This window comes from Diabrotica undecimpunctata, chromosome 2 (genome assembly GCF_040954645.1).
Source record: "Diabrotica undecimpunctata isolate CICGRU chromosome 2, icDiaUnde3, whole genome shotgun sequence".
Lineage (NCBI taxonomy): Eukaryota > Metazoa > Arthropoda > Insecta > Coleoptera > Chrysomelidae > Diabrotica > Diabrotica undecimpunctata.
The window spans coordinates 91,863,618-91,886,329 of NC_092804.1; the positions used below are offsets into that span (position 1 = coordinate 91,863,618).

The window sequence follows — 22,712 nt, forward strand, 5'->3', positions numbered from 1 at the left end:
CTCCCTTCGTCCACAAATCCCTGTAGCCGCGCTACTATGATCGTTTCGCTTCTTGCAGGCACGACTGTATCTTCTGTAATGGCTGCTTGCACAGTGTTGTCATTATGTGGATGGAGAAATACCTCCTCGTTGCCAACTTTGATTACCTTATTCTTAAAATCCAATTGGAATCCATGCATATTCATTACGTCCATTCCTAATATAACATCCTCTTCGATGTCAGCAACTATAACAGTATGGACGAACTTTTCTGCTCCAATTCCCAATTGTACCTGGATTTCTCCATGAATGTTGGCATTTTCACCTGTAGCGGTCCGAAGTCGCAACCTCGTTGGTAACAGTTTCTTTCGGCTGTTTATAACTGTCGGGCGTATGATGGTTCTGGTCGCTCCGGTATCCACCAACAACGTATGCTTTTTACCATTTATGTCTCCATCTACATATACACTATCTTCACGACATTTCAAAGAAGCTATTAGTATAAGAGGGTCTTTGGAAGAGTTCCGGGTCGAAGCTGCCCCCCTAAGGTTGACTCGTTCTGGTTTTCCTGATGGTGAGTTTCTTGATTTTATGGTCTTCTTTTTCTTGCATGTCATGCTTTTCATCAAATTAAAGAGCTGGTCAAGTTTATCTTCGTCTCCTTCCTCTTTTACAGTCCTAACTTTACTGTACCCGCCAGAGGCCTGCGTAGCTGACTCGTATTCGAGGGCGGCGGATAGGACATCAACCAGCGTCTTGTGACGAGCTAATCGCAGTGTTCTCTGCATTTCATGATCACGAAGACCATCAATAAACGTTTGAACGGCCAATTTTTCCATCATGTCTTCGGGAGCTGTTGGATAAGCATATCGTACTAATCTGGCAATATCTACCTCATATTCTTGAAGAGCCTCATCTTTCTTCTGTCTACGATTTTTAAGCTGTGACTGATATACATGCTCCAAATGTTCGTGGCCATATCGCATATTTAACCTCTTCTTCAGTTGTTCGAAATCATCGGTCTCCTCTACGGCTATGGTCTGAAGCACATCTAAGGCATCTCCTCGAAGAGCGATAGTCAGGTTTACAGCCTTTTCTTTTTCAGACCATCCATTTGCTCTTGCGGCTGATTCGAACTGTTTCATGTAGTTGTTCCATGATGATTTTCCGTCGAAAGTTGGGACTTTAACATGAATAGAACCTCCACTTCCTTCAAATTTCGGCCGTGTCTCCAACTTAAATTTCGTCTCGTCTTCTTTTATCTCCACTGTAATCGGATTGTTACCTCTCTCTGCTGTCCCTGTTTCTTCCATCTTCCTTTCCATCTCTTTAATCTTTTCTTCGAAGGCCAACTTATCGGCAGCAACTTGGTTTTTTAGCGAAGACACTCTATCGTCAAGAGCAGATATTTCAGAAGTGACTTTAGAGATGTTAGCAGAAACTTTGCTTTCCAGAGAAGAAATCTCGTTAGAAACTTTGCTTTCTAAAGAAGCGATGTCGCCGGATACTTTGTTCTCCAATGATGCGATGTCGCCGGAAACTTTGGCTACATCAGAAGACACTTTCGAAATATCGTCGGAAACTTTGTTCTCTAATGATGCGATGTCGCCGGAAACTTTCGAAATCGACGAGAGGACAGCATCATGTTTGTCTTCAAATATATAAGTCTCTGGATCTAGTCCTTCTTCTAGCAAAGCGTTCTTTAGTCGTTGGACTAACTCAGCCTTTTTTCCGGTAGAAGCTAATTCTCTGTCTTCAAGATGTCTTCTTAAATTAGTCACTGTCAGCTCATAAATCGTAGCCATTTTCACAATTTATTTTATATTCACTTGTATTATTATTATAAGTCTAATTTATGTTCGATCTCACTCTGACACCATTTGTAATGAAATTTATTTAACTGCTCTGTCTTTATTTAATTTATAATGTCTTTATTAATTTATTATATTGTTCTTATTCTAGTTTATTAAAAAGCACGATAATTTATATAAGTTTATTAACCACTAATTATTACATAATTTATTATAGGCGAACGTAACAAATTCGCGAGCGCGGGTTCAGAATTAACTGTCCCTTCCAAATTAAGTTCCGTTATTATATACCAGTGCCGTTATCTCGAATAGTCTAAAACCTTCGATGGCGAAACGGTAAAAGCAAACTGGATTTCCCTCGCATCGCTTCTGGAAGGTCGCTCAGGTAAATCGAGGCCTCTCGTAAACTCTACAACATATTAGATTAAAAACATGTTTTAAAGGTTAAAACTATGACTCATATTTTTACGTAACAGTTTTATCTGCACTAGAAATACGTCACATATGCCCTCAATTTTTATAAACATAATTAGAATAGGTTGTCCTAAAAGGTTCGATTTGACAAAATCATCACGGGTGATTGAATAATTAGCCAATTAATTAGGTAATCATTCTCCAGGGTACGTCCGATTGCAATGGTCTCATTAGTACTTTAATCTTCGTGAAGCCTCCTTCTTTTGACCCCTTAAGTAATGGCTTATCATTTACTTTTTATGAAAAATTTAATTTTTATATACAGACTATTACTATTCGACGATATTTCGAATCAGATTTGTGTATTAATAACTGTAGGTAATAAAGAATCTCTTTATGCAGAGTAAATAAGTTTGTAATTTCAGTCACAAGTCGTTTATATGGATAATAAACAGTTAAGATAAGTGTTCAAAATTTTAACTACCTATCGGCGCTATTGATCTTGACAATGGCTACTTAGACATAGTATTTTTTAGTATGTATTATATTCTGGATCATATTACATACGTGCCAATATGCTGTACTAATACTATTGAGCGATATTGATATATTTAATGGATGGAGGATATATTGTTCCCATTCCTATTTACTATGCACGTGTTTAAAAATAATATTTGAAAAAAATATATTGAAGGGAAGTACTTTTACCTATGGTAGCGACAATCAAATTTATTTCTTACACTTTAACGGTTCGTGGTAAAAATGATTTTGTGTGAAAATAATGGTAATTAAATAGGTGCTTTGGAATATTTATTGAGTTCAATCTAACTGCAAGATTGGTATAATAAATTATTTATCCCTACAATGTGATGTGATGAATTTATTTCTATTGTATTGAAATATCTGCAACTCATAAGAGTGAACAAATTACAGAAAGCGAAATTTTACTCTCTAATTATTGATTCAACACCTGATATAGATCAGCGTACCGTCATTCTTCACTATGTTCTTTTAAGTGGTATAAAAGAGGGATTTTTGAGATTTGAGACTCATCAAACTGATGGTTCGGTAGTCACTACATCTTTTTGCATTTGCTTTTTTAGGTATCGTCACAAAAATCGACAGCCGCCAATCCGTTGGTATATAGCCAGTTTCATAAATTTTATTAAACAGATGAAGGAGAGATATTTTACCTGAACTTTGGAAGCACTTTATTATTTCACTCGGTATTTCATCTGGTCCCGTCGCTTTTCGGGTCTTTGCTAATCGTATTGCTTGTTCAATTTCGTCCATAGTTATGTCAGGTCCTGTAACTACTTCGTTAATTTTAAGCTCGGGCCTTTCATCACTAAACAGTTCCTCAATATTCTCTTTCCATCTGTCTATTTTATGCGAATTAGTGATAGTCAGTTTTCCGTCTCTATCAACGTTGTTATTTGCCTGTTTTTTGTTCTGACCTGTCAGTTGTTTTATTTTTTTATACATATTAAATTAATCATGTTTTCCCTGTAATTCTTCAATTTCTGAACATTTGTTTTCGAAGTATGTTTGTTTTGCAGATTTTATTTTAGTCCTTATCTCTTTATTAATTACTTTATACATTTCTACGTTTTGGTTCTTAAAATTGCGTCTTTTTTCGATCAAATTCAAAATCTCATCGTTCATCCACCGTTGCTTTTTTTTGACTGCTCTCTTTTAAGTTTGGAGTTGACTTGCTTATAATCGTTTTGATTTGGTTCCAATGATCCTCGATGGGTTCTTGTTGTTCATAATTATCAAAATTGCTCTCTAAATTGTTTGCAATCATCTGGCTATTGTTTCTAATAAAATCCATATACAGTTTGTTATAGGATCGTTGTTGCTTTATCCGTTTAAGTTTTAATTTTATTTCTGCTAACAACAGATTGTGATCAGATGGAACATCGGCACCAGGAAGAGTTTTTACAGACTTTACTGCATTTCTGTAACGCTCACTGATAGTTATGTAGTCAATTTGATTTCTGACGATATTACGGGGAGTGTTTGCTGGAGATTTCCATGTAAATAATCTCCGTTTAGGTAGTTTGAAAAAGGTGTTCTTTATACATAGGTTATGTTCTTTGCGGAGCACAGAGCCACCTTCTCTGTCGCTCACGTTGGTAAGTCCAATCTGGCGCGTCCATGTCGCGGGGATTGGCATCTATCATTTCAGTAGGCCGGATTGAATACATGGCCAAGTCCAGATCGGGACCCAGTTCTGTCGGGTATAACACTGACCCCTACCTAGGGATACAGGTGAAGACCACAACGGTAGGCACGGCGGAGAAGAAGATCTTCGGTGCGACGTGGATGGCGGAAGTGGCATCCCTGGATTTTAGGGATGGTATAAAATCAAACCGATAGCGTCTGACCCATATTGGGCGGTTGTCAATAGCGTCTGTACCCATAATGGGCGGCTGAACTAAAAACTCGTCAACACGCAAAGCAAGCGTGACGTTTTAATTGCTATTACCCCTTTATTATGTCAGATACAAATACAAAAACGGATTTACCCCAGGTGAGTAGAAAGAAAAATTCAGAATCTCACACTGATAGACTATCAGTAGAATGCTCAGAAGTCAAGGAAATGTTGACTCACAAGATATAAACAGCATCAATAAAGAAATATCTAAAGCCATCAGACGGAATATTAGAAAATACAACAACAAGAAAATTATAAAAACTATAGAAGACAACAAAAGCATGAAAGCATTGAGGAGAAAAATGGAAAATGGCAAAAAAGAAATCTTCCAACTTAAAGCCAAAAATTGAAATATTATCTCAGATAGACCAAGCATATTACATATAGTAGAAAGTTTCCATGAAACATTATATAAAAGTCAAGTTATTCCAGAGCTCATCGAACAACCAATACAAAAGGTACATAATGTAGGATCGGAGGATATACCAGATATATCACGAGAGGCAATTCAACATGCCCTCAAAAATATGAAAAATAATAGAGCTCCGGGGGAAGATGGTGTAGTCATTGAGACAATTAAACTAGGAGGTCCACTTTTGATGTCCCGAATCCAAACACTTTTAATCTATGTCTGCATAGTGAAAACATTCCAAGTACATGGAAGAATTTGGTTACAATCCTCCTCCACAAAAAAAGGGATAAATCAGATCTCAAAAACTATAGGCCAATTAGTTTGCTTAACCACCTATACAAGCTCTTTACTCGAACACTGACAAACAGATTAGAAGCAAAACTCGATTTCTATCAATCGGAAGAACAGGCAGGATTTCGAGCGGGACACGGAACAAACGACCATTTGCAATGCCTTAAAACTCTAGTTGAAAAGTCTATCGAATATAACAGACCCCTTGCTCTTATCTTTGTCGACTTCCACAAAGGATTTGACACAGTCGAAACAGTTGCTATCTTAAAAGCACTATCAGAATGCAGAATAGATCACAGGTATGCAAATATTATTCGAAATATATACGAAAATGCGACAACAACCGTTAACCTCCACTGCATAGCTGAGAAGATAAAAATTGGCAGAGGGGTCAAGGGAGATACCTTGTCGCCAAAACTATTTATAGCAGTTGTGGAGTACGCATTTAAACGGCTAGAGTGGGAATCAAAGGGTATTAGCATCGATGGAAAGATATTCAATCATCTCAGATATGCCGATGATATTATTCTCATAACAGACAACTTAGGAGAAGCCAGAGTTATGCTACAATAACTACAGCAAGTAACCCAGAAAGTCGATTTAAAAATAAACTATGGAAAAACAAAAATGATGACCAATCTCCTCCCAAATGAGCTAATAGAAATCGAAAAGTCGCCCATAGAACTTGTGAAAAAATATGTGTATTTGGGTCACGAAATAAGGTTAACGCGAGATAACCAAACATGCGAGCTACTTAGAAGAATAAGTCTGGGTTGGGCTGCATTCGGAAAAATGAGAGACGTATTTAAAACAAATATACCGATCCATTTAAAAAGAAAAGCTTTTAACCAGTGCGTTCTACCAGTCCTCACATACGGAGCAGAAACCTTAACTCTCACAAAAATATCAGCCGAAAAATTGAGAAGGACACAACGAAAGATGGAGAGATCAATGCTTGGAATAAGCTTAAGAAATAGAATAAGAAACGAGGAAGTTCGTAGACGAACCGGAGTGGAAGACATTATCGAACATATTACAAGGCAAAAATGGAGATGTGCAGGACATGTTGCAAGAATGAAAGACGACAGTTGGACAAAAAAATTGCTTGAGTGCAGACCACGGACTGACAAGCGAAGCCGAGGAAGACCACCAACGCGATGGACCGACGACCTCAAAAGAATCGTGACCAATTGGATAGCAGAGGTGCAGAACAGAAGCAGATGGAAAAGTCTAAAGGAGGTCTATGTTCAACAATGGACAACTCAGGGCTGATTGATGATGATGATGATGTTCTTTGCAAAATCTGAGAAATAATCTCCTCTTTCATTTCTATCGCCCAGTCCATAACATCCAATAATGTTACTTTGTCTGCCTTTTCCTATCTTAGCATTAAGGTCACCCATCAGAATAGTAAGATCTCTAGTCTTGAGTTGGTCAGTGACGGTCTTTACATTGGCGTAGAACTTTTCAAGTTCTTCCAGTTCACTTTCCGCTGTCGGTGCATACACTTGTATTAAATTTATATTTCTGGGTTTCGCGTTCAACTGAATCATTATGACCCGTTCAGATACCTGGCATATCGCCCTGTCACATTTGCTAACATCCTTTGTGACTATGAATCCTACACCATTACGATGATAATTACTGTCTTCTCCTGCATAATACACTTCATGATCATCCACATGGCATTGGCCAGATTGGGGCCATCGCATTTCACTAATAGCTAGAATTAATATTTGCAGTCTTCTCATCTCATTTATGGCATTCTGTGTTTTTCCGGGTTCATATAAACTCCGCACATTCCATGTGCCTATTCTACAGCTTTTTTCGATATCAAATTTGGCCAAGCCGGACCCATTCTTCGCACCTCTACCTTATTTAAGAGGCGCCCGTACTCGGGGCCATCGTTTAATTCCTCAGATATATTAATAAACCTGGGAAAAATAGTGTAGTAGTCATTCCCTGGGATTTCTAAACCGCTGTGTACATGCTGTTTAAGTGGTTACCACCGCACCGGGTACTGTTATGTTTTGACCGTTCTGGCCTACATGACTCCCGCTTAATACAAATACTGAAAGACCAGCTACCGCTTTCCAGGTTTGATTTTATATAAACCCTAAAACCATTGGGCTGCCACCTCCGCCCTCCAGACCGTTGTAAAGACCTTCTTCTCCGCCCTGGATGCCGTTGTGGTCTTCATCCATAACCCTGGAGAAGGGACCCTTAACAGGTACTAGTTTCCTGGGCCAGGAAACACCTGGAATCTGCGGAAGGCAGGGATTGATTCACTTTCCCTGATAGGACTGTCCAAAAAGTAGTTCCTACCCGCTATCCGCAAATCTCTATATACAGCAGTTTTAATATATTAAAATGAGTGAGTTTATTATCTAAGGGGATGTCATATAGTTTTTAGAGAAATTCCCTTTAATTTAAGGTGTCGTAAGCGGTATTTAGATTTACAAATACCACCCCTGATGCCTGATATCTTTCGTACTCGTTGTTACTTTTTGCACTCACGATGATGATTAACATAAGTGACCAATTTAAAAAGTAATTTATAAATTATTGTAATTTAAATTTTATTAATTTATGAAACAAATATTGCACGTCATAAACTGTAGCAATCAGAAAGTTACTAAGATCTCCCTGCTGTACAGAGTTTTCTATAATTTTATGTGGTAACAAATATTAGAGTACTACTACTTTCTTAAACTGTTACACGAAAACTCCACTCGATATACGTACATTTATATGATAAATGTTTTAGTCCGATGCATTAAAAGATAATACTAATGCATAAAAATGGAAACTTTCCAAGTTTATAATAGACGCTTACTTAAGTTTAAAAATAATTAAAGCAAGTAAGTAATATAAATTACTACCTTGCCTATTAAACATAAAAGTAATATAAATTTATATCTCGGTTAACAATTTATATTATAAAAATTTTAACTACGTTAGCCAAGTATCTATGAAATTCCTCGATGCCCTTAATTGATGAATATTAATATAAATTTCAAGTCCCACAATATACCTGCTGTAAAATTTCAAAATCTACGACTAATAAAATTATTGGCAACATTGCAGGAGCTTAGTTTTGTACCAGACAAGGTGTATACGGATCCCAAAAATGTTTTAACGTATTACGGAGCCTACTTGATCCTATGCGTTGGTCGGAGTCTACATAAAGCGCTACTTAGATAATAATATACTCGGTGTATATTCTCCTAGAGTTCGTATAACACCGTTTTAGTACGGAGCCCACATTAACCGCTAGATCTATATATATATATATATATATATATATATATATATATATATATATATATATATATATATATATATATATATATATATATATATATATATATATATATATATTATACACATATATATATATATTATACATATATATATATATATATATATATATATATATATATATATATATATATATATATATATATATATATATATATATATATATATTATATATACAGGGTGGTCCTTAAGTAATTGTACAAACAGAAACCGTAGATTCTGCACTTTAAAATATTACGATTTAAGCCAACTTGCTTTAATAAAATGTTGATATTAAGAAAGATACAGGGTGTTAAAATGGAAATTTAAAATTTTATTTTTCGCTATAACTTTTACGTTTGTAAATATTTTTGGACAAAAATTTACAGTTGGATGCTTTTGAGTAGGATAAATTATAATTTTATACTTACTTTAATGTAACTAATAGAGGGCGCCACCTATGCTACATGTGTGGCATAAATTTACGCTTAACTTTTTTGTTCTTTAAGTTAGCTCTATTTGTGTTAAAAAACATTAAAGAGACATTATTTTTACAAAGAAAAGGTATACTTGTTAGTAACCTGAAAATTTAACCGTTTTCGAGATAAATGCATTTTATAAGTCAGCTGCACAATAATTCTTAATTTGATATTTGTGCGGTAAAGCACTAAATACCTGTAGATAAGCATAATTCATAGTTTATTCTTATTAAAACAACTCAAAGATGATAATGTAACATCACAAAATGCTTTGTTATATGTGCTAAATGTCTTATTGGAGAAAAGATATTTCATCTTCTTCTTTAGGTGCCGTGTCCATACTCAGACGTTGGCCGTCATCATGTTTACAATTTCCCTTTGCTATCGCTTCCTAAGTTTCTATAATGGCGTTGTATTACTTATTCTCTATTCTAAAATGCTAAAAACCCAAAATATGTGGTTTATGCAAGATGGTACACAACCACATTCTAGAGAGAAGGCTGTTAGAACATACTTAAAAACAACTTTTCTGAACGTTGGATTGGTCGTGGTAGTCATATTCCTTGGCAATGTGGTGAGATATTGATATAATTATTTAATTCATAAAAAATCCAAAAAGAATACTTATTGTTCATTACGTAAATTTTTTACTCATTTTTATTAGGACAAATAGAAACTATAGCACAGGTATTGAATAACACATATGTGTCCTGTTTCATAATACTTTTGCAACAAATCTAACCTGAAAGACTCAGCATTTTTACAAAAACATGATTGTTGTCCTAATAAAAGATATTGTTATAAATATAGTAAACACACAGGCAATTTAGTTCAGCATAACATTAGTTCTTTAGTAAATCATAATAGTCCATTTGTTCGAGATGTAATTATAGTTACTCGTAAGCTGTAACGTAATCATATAAATAAGTAATCTCATCGATATATTCATCCATTATACATTATAGCCACCACGTAGCCCCGAATTTAATCCGCTTGATTTTGGTGTATGGGTCGCGTTAAAACAACGTGTCTATAAGAATCCCATAAACATTCGCAACCAACTATGGGAAGAAATAAATACTGCAGCAGTTTCTTTAGAACCAATGATGCTATTTAATATGAGACGATCTTTTATGGAATATATTGACAAATGAATTAAAGAAAATGGTGAACATATCGAACACTTACTTTGATAAAAAGTTATGTTATTTAGTTTAACTATTTCTTAATTTGGTTTGTAAACAAAATGTTTAGATTATGACTTTATTTTACATAAAACGTAAAATGTTTGATGTAAAATCCTATTATTCTGTTATTTTGTCAAATCCTATTATTAATTATTCTGCTGATATATTTATTTTATTTAATATTTCGTGAACTATTAACTTTAGTTAAAGGTATTTTATACCAAAATTCAGAAGTATTAATGTTTTTGTCTATTTTTTCTTCGTTGCCTGTAGTAATTGCCTTAGATCAGAATTATGCAGCTGATTTTTAAAATGCGATTATCTCGAAAACTGTTGAGTTTTAAAGTTATTAACAGGTATACCTTTTTTTTGTTAAAATAATGTATCTTTAATATTTTTTATCCCAAATATAGGTAACTTAAAGAGCAAAAAAGTTAAGTGCAAATTTATACCACATATGTGGCATAAGTGGCGCCCTCTATAAGATACATCAAAGTGTGCATCAAATTATAATTTCTCATATTTAAAAGTACCCAGTTGTAAATTTTTATACATAAATGTTTACAAACATGAAAGTTATAGCGAAAAATAAAATTTAAATTTTGCATTTTAACACCCTGTATCTTTCTTAATGTCAACATTTTATTAAAGCAATTTGGCTTTAATCGTAATATTTTAAAGTGTAGAATCTACTGTTTCTTTTTGTACAATTACTTAAGGACCACCCTGTATATATAATATATATATATATAATATATAATATATATATATATATATATATATATTATATATATATATAATATATATATATATATATATATATATATAATATATAATATTATATTATATTATATTTCTCGAATTAAACATCGGATCCAAAAACTAGAAAGGATTTGAAATATGAAATAGGTACCCCTCTTTTTTATTGCAAATTTTGATTCGCCATAAAAAACGTAACTTTTATAAGGAACATTTATTTTTAATTGTTAATAAATGACGTTATATTTGCATAAAACGATGATATCTTGATACCCTAGAAAAATTATGGAAACGGTTTAATATCTCGAGAAATACACTTCGAAATAAAAAACCAAAAAATGTTCGTTTAGTATTTGCCGAAATTCTATCGGATGGCATCAAATGCGACCCCGCACCCCCACCCTCTGGAGAAGGAACGGAGTATAACTTTGAAATCTTCAATAGGAACCTCAATTTTTTATTGCAGATTTTGATTCTACAAAACATTCCTTAAAAATTGTATTCAGTACCATAAAAATTAGTTTGCAGACTTCTTATCTGCATATGGTTTTATACGATTACAGGAACATCTATCGCGAATTCAAAAAACTTCTAATAGTGCTTGTTTACTTTTTTACGCAGAATACTAATCTGTAATAAAAAATGTGATTTTAAGTTGTTCCTACTCCACCCCCTGGAAGTGTGTATGGAGGTCGTAATTAGTGCCATTCGATAGATTTTTGAAAAATATTAAATACTTGTCTTATATTTTTAATTTGGAGGTGTATTTCTTGCGATATTAAACCGTTTCCATAATTTTCCTAGGTTATCACAATAAATCATTGTTTCCGATTATAACGTCATCTATTAATAATTCGAAAAAAATGTTTTTATAAAAGTTACTTATTTTTATGAGGAATCCAACTCTGTAATAAAAAATGGGGGTTCCTATGTAAGATTTAAAGGTTGCCCCCTCCCCGCTCTAGTGATTGTGGTCGGAGGGTCGTGTTTAGTGTGATTTGATAGATTTTTGAAAAATATTTAACACATATTTTCAGTTTTTCGATCCGATGTTTAATTCCCGAAATATTCGACCGTCCCGCTTCTTATCACACCTTATATGACGCAATTTACCGATTAAATACCAGGTATTATAACTTTTTGACATACTTACCACATCATCAGCTAAAATAATCACAATATGTGGTGGCTGCTTGTGTAGTTCTTCTTGAGCATTCACAGAAACAGTTCTTAAAAACAATAAAAACAGCCATGATGTTTGCATTTCACTATTTAATATAAATATAGATAAAGTCAAATTACACAATATAATAAGTTTATTGACACCTTAATTTAAATACCATTAAATATTTATTAAAAAATCATCGAAACTATCGACTTAATATCGGAAACAAGCTGAGCGGGCCTTTACATTTATTTAAAAAACAACACTGTTAATATGGCTTTACTTCTTTTTTACTCTCTGGCTCGCCTAACACTACTAGTGTAGAATCGTTAAGTTTGTATTTAAAATAGTATACTACCAATTAAATCTGATTCTGATCTTTACCACAAAACTGTTAACTAACATTAATATGGATTTCTCCTCCATTACTGTTAGTTTCACGATACACGGTACGGTTACATAAATAAATATAGATGGTCTTATATGCTAGGTAGCCGCAGGGCGCGTTACAAAGTGAATTTTAGAATATACAGAGTGTTGCTGTGAAAAGATTGTATTGCCTTTAAAATAGAAATATTTATATTAAAACAGTAATTGAATCGATCGAGCAATCGAAGTGTAAACACGCTATCAGTTATAGCAATTAGTGATAATTGAATTTTTAATTTTACCAAGTTTAAAATAATTATTCATAATTTTTATCTACTTATAGTTAATTTTCCTAATCAAATAATTATGTAGTGATAAGTAGTAGTGAGTGCAGTCTCTTTGCATCTTTAAAACTAAAGTAAGATGCACAATTATTATTTTATTTTGAAGTAAATAAACAATCTACTAAAGTAAGAAATAAAAACAAAGACAGGTTTCTTATTAATTAGTTTTCGTGCCTCTTACCAGTCTGATTTGCTTCAAGGCAGGTCCGGCCTGAGGGGGTACAAATAGTTATTTGGAAATAATGGAACTTCAAAATAATGCTGCAATTATTACTGTCAACAATACTAACAATCAACAACAAAGTTACTCAAGAGCTCTTACCCAACCGAAATTCCCTTTAAAAAATCAAGCTATAGTTTTCAACTCCCTTAATGGAATAAAACTAGAAGAATATCTTATATCCATCGGAACGAAAATTAGTCCGAAAAATATACTTTTCTCGTCTAGGATATCTAACAATAGAATATGTGTTTATCTATCCAGTGTGGCAAAGGTCGATGAATTCATGAACACTGACAATGGAATAATTACAGTAAATTCAGAACAAATTCAAACTCGCAGATTCATTACTCCAAGCCAACGCTTATTATTATCTAATGTGTGTCCATCTATCCCACATGATTGTATAGAACAAGAACTCCGAGAACAAGGCTATAACTTAGTATCTCCTTTAAATTTTCTCAGAATTGGGACAACCAACCCTGAGTATAAACACATTCTTAGTTTTCGTCGTTACATCTATATATCACCTCCCAACAATACGGTCCCAGACTCGATTTTATTATCTCATGATAACATATCATATCGTATTTTTTTGTCTCATGAAAGCCAGCTGTGTTCAAAGTGTAATCAAACAGGTCATTTCTCAAACAATTGCTTAACTGCAGTAAGTCAAGAGCCTACAAACAATACCAACATCCCTACCTCACCAAATGAAATCCCTATCATGACAACTGTACAAGTAAATGAAAAATCTTCACCTTCCCAACCTCTAACCCATAACATAGCACCAAATACACAAAATAATAATAACGATATAGATAAACAACCAACCACAGACATATCTACGCCTTCCCCAAAAATAAAGGAATCAGAAAATGTACAACAAACAGGTTCCAAACGCAGTATTACAGACGTAATAACACCTCCTCCGTCCTCACAAACTGAAGTTACATTTTTAGTACCAACTACGCAGAGAAAGAAGAAATCCAAAACTGATACTGAAGAAGAATCATGCTTGCCCAAAACACATGAACCAAAATCTAATGAAATACTGCCGTTACTGGAACCAACTAGGAAAATATTCGAAGAAGAATCGCTTAAACTCAGTTTTGATGAAATCGTCGATTTCTTTGTAAATGTGAAAGGAAACACAGATCCGTTAAGCTTAGTTAAAACATATACCGAGAATGTTCATGATTTTTTGAACCTATTAGCTAAAATTCATCCTTATTACAAAGACCGAAGAATGAAAAACAGAAGCACGAGAATAAGACGTAAGATTATGAAGCAACTAAAAATGGACCCGATAGCAATGAAGATATATCTAGAAGAAGAATCCGACACCTCTGTCGATTCAGCGTAAAGTACATAGTAAATAGAAGCAATGGCGTCCATAATACAATGGAACGTAAACGGTTTCTTCAGCCGTTACGAAATGCTAAAGCATATTATCTCTGAAATCAACCCAATGATACTTTGTTTACAAGAAACCAACTTTAAGGATTCCAGCCATGCATTCAAGTTTCAAAAATACTCAAACTTTTTCAAACACAGACAAAACGCTGATATAGCCAGTGGAGGGGTTGCTATTTACGTCGATAAACAATATGAAGCCCAGCAATTACAAATCAACACACATAGCTTTGAAGCAGTAGCGATTACAGTAAACATGGAACAAACAATCAATATTTGCAACATATATTTACCTCCTGATCAAATTATAGTCCAAGAAGATTTTGATAATCTACTGCAACAAATCCCCAGCCCCCGCATTATTTTAGGCGATTTTAATTCACACAATCCTATGTGGGGTTCAACAAAAACAAACGCTAGAGGCAAGATTGTGGAATTTTGTATGACCTCACAAAATCTTAATTTGTTAAACGATGGTAGACCCACCAGATTTAGCATTCAAACGGGTAGTCAGTCGGCCATCGACATATCTTTATGTGATCCAATGTTATCCCCAACACTAGAATGGGACGTTATCCCGTACCTATACGGAAGTGACCACTATCCCATTAAAATTACGTTTCCACAACAAAAAAATAACAATATTACCACAACCCCATCGAAATGGAATACAAAAAATGCAGACTGGGAGAACTTTACAAAATACATACAAAATGAAATAAACAACATAAAAGATATTACTCTTAATGACATAGATAAAGACCTAGATACCTTCATATCAATAATTAAAAAAGCAGCAGAAAATCATATTGGAAAAACAAAAACACTAAAATATCATAAACCTTTACCATGGTGGACCACAGAATGCAAAGAAGCAGTAAAAACGTATAAAAGAGCCTTCAATAGGTATAATCATCACAAAACTAGTGAAAATATGGTAGAATATAAAAAACGTCGAGCAGAAGCTAGATATATTCTCAAAAAATGCAGGAAAACATCATGGCAAAAATTCGTTGCAAGTATAAATAGTTCTACCCCAGCAAGTAAAGTGTGGCAAAATATAAGGAAAATATCTGGAAAAAAATGTTCAAATAAAATACCTTTCCTGGCAAAAGATAACAAAATTATAAACGACCGAAAAGAAATTGCGGAGCTATTCGCCGGTGAATTTGAGTCAAATTCAAGTAACGATAACTATTCACCGGAATTTAATCTCAAGAAACAAAGCATAGAAAAAACGAAGTTGGAATACTACTCTCAAGATGATAATATACTAAATGTGCCAATTACAATGCAAGAACTAAGGGATGCCCTAATGTCAACTAAAAACTCCGCTCCAGGTCCAGACGGCATACCATTAATTTTTTTGTTAAACCTACCAGAAAGTGGAATGTCTTGGCTACTAAAATTATACAATTTTATATGGACAAATCAGGTCTTTCCATCTGTATGGTCGGACAGCATTATAATTCCTCTGCTCAAGCCCAACAAAGACAGAACAAAGGTAGACTCGTACCGTCCTATATCACTCACTAATGTATCCTGCAAAGTTCTAGAAAAAAATATAAACAAAAGACTATTGTGGTACTTAGAACAAGAAAAACATTTAATTCCACAGCAAAGTGGCTTCCGTCAAAATAGATCATGCGTAGATAATCTATTAGATTTAGAATCAGAGATACACGAGGGTTTTGCAACTAATCAAGAAACCATCGCAGTGTTTTTCGATATTACCAAGGCGTACGATACAGTTTGGAGGTTTAACATTATATCAAAATTACACAAATGGGGAATCAGGGGTAATATGCTAAGATTCATAGAAAACTTTCTTCAGTCAGGAGCTTTCTCTGTGCGCGCCGATAATTCCACTTCAACAAAAAGAATTCAGGAAAACGGAACACCTCAGGGATCAGTTATGAGCCCAACTCTCTTTCTTGTCGCTATCAACGATATACTGGATCATTGCTCCCCGCTAGTTAAGGGAAGACTATATGCCGATGATCTGGTTCTATTTGCAAAGGGCAAGAATATAAAAATGGTTCAAAAACACTTACAAGAATCCATTTACAAACTAGAGATATGGTCTACATCAGTAGGTGTACAATTCTCCACACTAAAAACAAGATGCATGATTTTCTCAAGAAGGCACCGGATGCAAAGAACTACACTAAAGCTGTGTGGCAAGCCGCTGGCATTCTCAGACAAAATTAATTTTCTCGGAATGGTATTCGACCAAAAACTAACATGGAAACATCATATTTCAGAAATAAAAAAGTCTTGCCAAAGTGGATTAAACGTAATGAAAACATTATCAAATAAAAAATGGGGAACCGACGAAACCACATTATTAAATATTTATAAGTCACTTGTTAGATCAAAAATAGATTATGGGGCTATTGTATATGACTCGACTAAAAAACACGTTACCAATCAACTTGAAATCATTCAAAACACAGCACTTCGGATCGCCACAGGTGCATTTAGAACCACACCCGTTAAGAATCTCCAATGTCTTACAGGAGAACCACCTCTTACCCTACGAAGGAAGTATCTAAGCCTTTCGTATGCATCTTCAGTTGCCAGTAACAAATTCCACCCAGTGTTTCGAAATACATTTACGGACCGGTATCTAGAAGCTTATAAAAAAAGTAAGTTCGATCCACCTTTCTATGAAAGAGTCCGAAGAAATTTAAAAGATCTGCAACTGCAAATTCCTGACCTCTTTCCTTCAAATCTAAAAACTCCCCCTCCCTGGTTAATCATGATTCCCGAGATTAATACGACACTACTCCAATATCACAAATCAGAGACATCACCAAAGGTAATCAGACAGTCATTTTTAAAAGAACTCGAGACTTGCGGGGAAAGTTTTTGCATTTATACAGATGCCTCCAAATCTGCAAACGACGTAGGAGCAGCATTTGTCACTCCATATGCATCCTTCCAATTTAAATTAAGGTCGGCCACCTCTATATACTCAGCAGAGTTATATGCAATATTACAAGCCCTCATTCATATCAAAAGTACAAAACAGTCTTCCTCCGTCATTATCTCAGATTCTCTAAACTCGTTAACAACAATTGATCAACTATTCACTAAGAACCCTATAGCCTTACTTATCAAGAAAGAACTTGCAGCCTTACAAGAAACTGGTTCCGAAGTCAAATTTATATGGGTTCCGTCTCACATGGGAATACAAGGTAATGAAAAAGCAGACCTCCAAGCAAGGGAAGCTTACAAAAACGATCATGCTACAATAGTGTCAAAGACTATTTCCAGTGATATAAAACAGTTCGTCAAAGAAAAAGTGATCAGTGCGTGGCAAAATGAGTGGAATTTATCGGAATCTAAACTAAAAGAAATTAAATCGACAGTGAGTCCGTGGCGCCTAGTGAACTTAAAAAGAGCTGATCAAGTCAAAATCTCTCGACTTCGATTAGGTCATACCAACATTACACATAAGTACCTAATGAATAAGGAAGACATTCCAGTGTGTGAATACTGTCAAATCAACATTACTGTTAAACACCTCCTAACAGAATGTGGAAAATATACAGTCAACAGACAAAATAACAATATTTCCAACAATTTAAAAACAGTATTAGGTGAACATTTAAACATCAAAGACTTAATTAATTTTCTTAAAGATACATCTTTATATAATTTAATCTAATGTAAAAACTAATGTCGCTAATGATTCAAGTGGTTGAAGCGACTATTTTCTTTGTAAATAAAAAAAAAAACAGTAATTGAACATTTTGCTATATTTTAACATTTATTTAGAATAGCCATAACGAGTCCTTATGGAGCAAGGAATGTCTTTTATTATTAATGCTAATAACCTTTGTAACAATTCTTCAAGATAGTATACCTACGTATTCTTAATATGTTTCTTATCATTAAACGTAGTGCCCTTGGTAATTAAGCTTGCTTATTTTGAAACTATTTTTCCTCGAAATTATAACTTAGCCAACAAAGATAGTTCGCGTCATGACATGAAAAAAAATTCACTTAAATTGTTTTACTAATACCTCCATTAACGGGTACAATAACTATAATTAAAACTTGTCTTATAGACCCACCATGAATATAATTTGAACATGTTTAATTCGAAATGAAGTATTGACTACCTTTTGTGCTAATATATTTATGTTGGATTAAACCACAATTGATTGCAATAAAAATTATATTTTACATTTGTTTTGACGTTTGGATTTCCACTCCGAAAATCGTTCTCAAAAGGAAAGAATTTTACTTATGGTCTGTGAGGTAAAATGAAGAAGACATTAACTACATATTTTCACCATGCTGTGAGTTTTTGGTCATTTTTATGCACTATGTTTTGTTCAAATTTCTTTACAAAAATATCTGCTAATAATATAAATAATAAAGAGTCCATGGTTATCCAAAATCATATTTGTAAAAATAATTATCTAGTGTAAAATAGCAATAGGTCACTACTTCTGATTCATTTAGTTTGGTTTTTAGTTCTTATTATTTTTAAAGTTTTTTCTTCAAAGGCACTAATGAGGAGCACATGGACCCAAAGTCTAATTTTTAAAAATCATTATCTAGTTGAAAATAGCAATAGGTCACTATTTCTGATTCATTTAGATTGGTTTTTATTGTCAAGTATCATCTATCTCCAGTTTAGTTCTTATTAGTTTTAAAGTTTTCTTGAAAGGCCCCTTGGTGAAGGGAATGGTAATATCAAAACTGACTAGCATATTGTTAGGATTGTAACCTATTTCTGCTATTTTTTTCCGAAAATGTTGTGAAATATTTATAATTATTTTGTTATGTGCTAAAGGCTATATTATCTCTAGGAGGAGGAACTTAATTGTCCTAGGAGGACAAATTGATGCAAGCAGAATCAATTCTGCCGCAAAATTAGTCTAAGATGTACATTCATAAGAAGTATATAAGACACAATATTAACAACACAACAGTTGTCCATTTATCAAAAAAAAAATTAACGCAACAGAGAAACTGATGTTCGCAAAAAGTCTAATTTTTGTTGTAGAAATGTCTAGACTGACGCATGTCAGTCTAGACATTTGTCTTAACTTTGTCTTGTCTTGACTGTGTCTATATATTTTATTTAAAGCCTTAAAAATAACCCAATTGCAACGAGCGATTTGTCACGCTTTTCTTTAACAAGGAAATATTTCGCCAAATGTTTCCTGCTCTTTTTATCTATCATTTGTTAAATAAAAACCTTTCCTAGTAACAAAGAGATCAGCTTCTATTGTCAAATACTCTGCCTACCTTATAAAAAAAGCAGAGGAGTTGGTTTTCGGTGAAATTATAATTCCAGTCAAGACAGAGTGGTTAGATTACAAAAATGACCACACTAGCCTTGCCATTTAAATATCATTTTTGCGTGGTAGCACTCTTCAGCCAATACTTCCAATCTTTTTATCCTTAGTTTGGTTAAGATCAGAATTCGAATTCATTTTCGAGTTGGTTCCTGTGACAAGCGGTTTGTCTCCATTAAACGGCGGTAAGTGTATTTTCAATTCACCCTTATCTATATAAAATATCTTCACACAGTGATTCCTATATTAACTATTTTCTCTTTTGTCAAACAGACGTCTTCCAATTCGAAGGAACGAAGTCACTTCTGTTTGCCGATCATTCGTCTCTTCATTCATCTCTACGTTCATTTATATCTACCTTCATTCATCTCTACGATCTTTCGTCTCTTCATTTATCTCTACTACTTACTACTACCTGTGCTGTTCCTATCCGGATGCTTCTCTTTTCGTCTGCCTAAATCAATTTGAGAGATTACGGATTGAAGATCGTAATTCATTACCGTACCTGCAGTCCCAAGTACCTGTTGCGAGGACAACGTGTCAAGTGCTTTTATTAAGAGCGTTCTATAAACGAACGTCATTACCTGTTCCTGTTGTATTGTGAGTATACTGTATCCAGAAATTTAGTGTCTCATTATAAAAGTTATTTTAATAACAGCTGTAAAACTGAATAATCCCTTGTAAATACTCTATTGTTGTATAATTATCACAATTATCCAAGCTGACAGGACCGGCATATAGCCAAGTCAACTGTAGGTTAGTACATATAATCTGATCAAATATTATCATTCAAGCGTAATGTCAAAAAACTCTTTTTATAAACATACAAATTTCCCATAATTATTGTATTCTTTTATTAATCATTATTTTAAGTCTCAACGAAATAAAAGCGCCCAAAATTATGAAGATCTCAATTTAGTCAAATTGACTGGACCCGCCGTGGAAATTAATAAGTTTTGGGAAAACGGGTAATATCCCAAACAGCACATTATAACTGACAAACCCGTATATACAGTTATACTGAGTAAACGTTTAACTTAATTGACCTATTAACAAATTACTTGCAATTTATATAACTTTCTACCTGTTATTTATCGTTAATTGTTTTTAATTTGAAGAGAGTTGTACGATGCCAAACTAACACTTAAAAGTCTGCTTTTGACGGAATTGGTTGTAAAGTCGTTTGAGTATTCAGTTTGTGAAAAAAATTAGTTGAGTATTGTAATAAAAGTGTTTATTTTTTTAGAGTGTGTACACTTGCCAGTAAATCTACGTAGTCAAATTTACCTTTATTGTATGAAACAATGTGGCGTCCCTGGAGTCCAGAGGATAATAGGGCAATTTCGCCAGTTTATGAACCGGAAGCAAATCGACAAGGAGGTGATCTCATTCAAGTATTAGAACCTGAACACCGCCAACGAATACATTTATCTACTGATGCAAAAAAAATTATTGCTAATGTTTTTCAAACTCTTGTCGAAAAAAAACATGGACAGTAACGAAGCCTTACATGAAACGACAACTTTGACTAAAAAACCATTATCTACAGTCAGAAAAATTGTAAGTAATCCTATTATACCAAGATTAATAAGACGGGATAACAGTATTTCTCGGAAGCTTGATCATGCAGATGAAGATTTTATTCGTCGCAAAGTGTATGCGTGTATGTATGAAGAACAAATTGTATCCACACTAGATATATTAGTTGACAGGCTTCACGTCGACAACACTGAAATTAAGTGCGGTAGAACAACTGTTTGGAAGTGTTTGCAACGTATGGGGTTTAAATACAAAAAAGTAGATAAAAGACAGGTACTTATGGAATCCAATCGTTTACGGACCATGCTGGATCAGTCGATTTATCGGTTCCAAATGCCTTATCTCTATGAGCTAAAAACATCAGTGATTCATGTCTCGATTACCATGATAACACAACTTCAGATATATTTGAAGACTGGTTCAAAAATAAGTTAATACTCAACATACCCCCTAATAGTGTTGTAGTTATGGATTATGCAACATAACATAGCAGACAATTAAATAAAATTCCCAGTTCAAGCGATACGAAAATAACAATACAGAATTACTTGTATGACAAAGATATTTAATTTCACATAGATAATACTAAGAAGGATTTATTGGACATTTTAAAAAGTTTCGCATTGAAAAAAGTATTACTTTTGTGATAATTATGCCGAAAATACGGGTCATACGATTTTAAGACTTTCACCATATTACTGTGTATTTAACCCAATCGAACATATGTGGCATTAATTTAAGTCAAGATTTCGAAGAAATAATACTTCGCCACATTTAAATGCATCTGCCCTGCATTTAATTATAGTGTCCAAGTCGTAGACGTGTAATAATAGTTTGGCATTTTCTACTTCTGGCTGTGGACTTCCATGAAAAAATATCACTTTTGATGGTTCTGAGTTTCGAACTAGAGTCATTCCATTCCCGATTCCACGCACTTAACACCTTATTTTTGAAATAAACTTTTAGATTGCCTGCGATACTCCGACACTCTGTTTCTGATACGTCACTGGTGATAGCGTTACGCACACTAGTATCTGCTTCTTCATTCCCTTCTATGCCTATATGAGATGGTATCCATAGGTAGTGGACTCGTCTGAAATTTTCCTGAGCTTTCATTAATTCGGCCCAAGTAATTTTCTCAATGGGGTGTTTAGGGTACACATTTTGCATAGCTTTGACTGCGCTAAGAAAGTCAGAAAGGACTAGACAACAAGGGATGTTTTTAATATTTACTTGCTTGATGGCTTTGAGCAAACCAAATAGTTCTGC

The 22,712-nt window shown here is 34.0% G+C and overlaps 1 protein-coding gene across 1 annotated transcript in view; it reads right to left on the minus strand.

The window, feature by feature from the left end:
• Window positions 1-12,682, minus strand: part of LOC140434729 (arylsulfatase B-like) — a 1,454,394-nt gene extending 1,441,712 nt beyond the window's left edge. Inside the window, exon 1 of the mRNA XM_072523207.1 lies at window positions 12,226-12,682. Coding sequence (XP_072379308.1) covers window positions 12,226-12,336 — 111 coding nt within the window. The 5' untranslated portion in view covers window positions 12,337-12,682. The remainder of the gene's footprint in view (window positions 1-12,225) is intronic.
• Window positions 12,683-22,712: the final 10,030 nt, after the last annotated feature.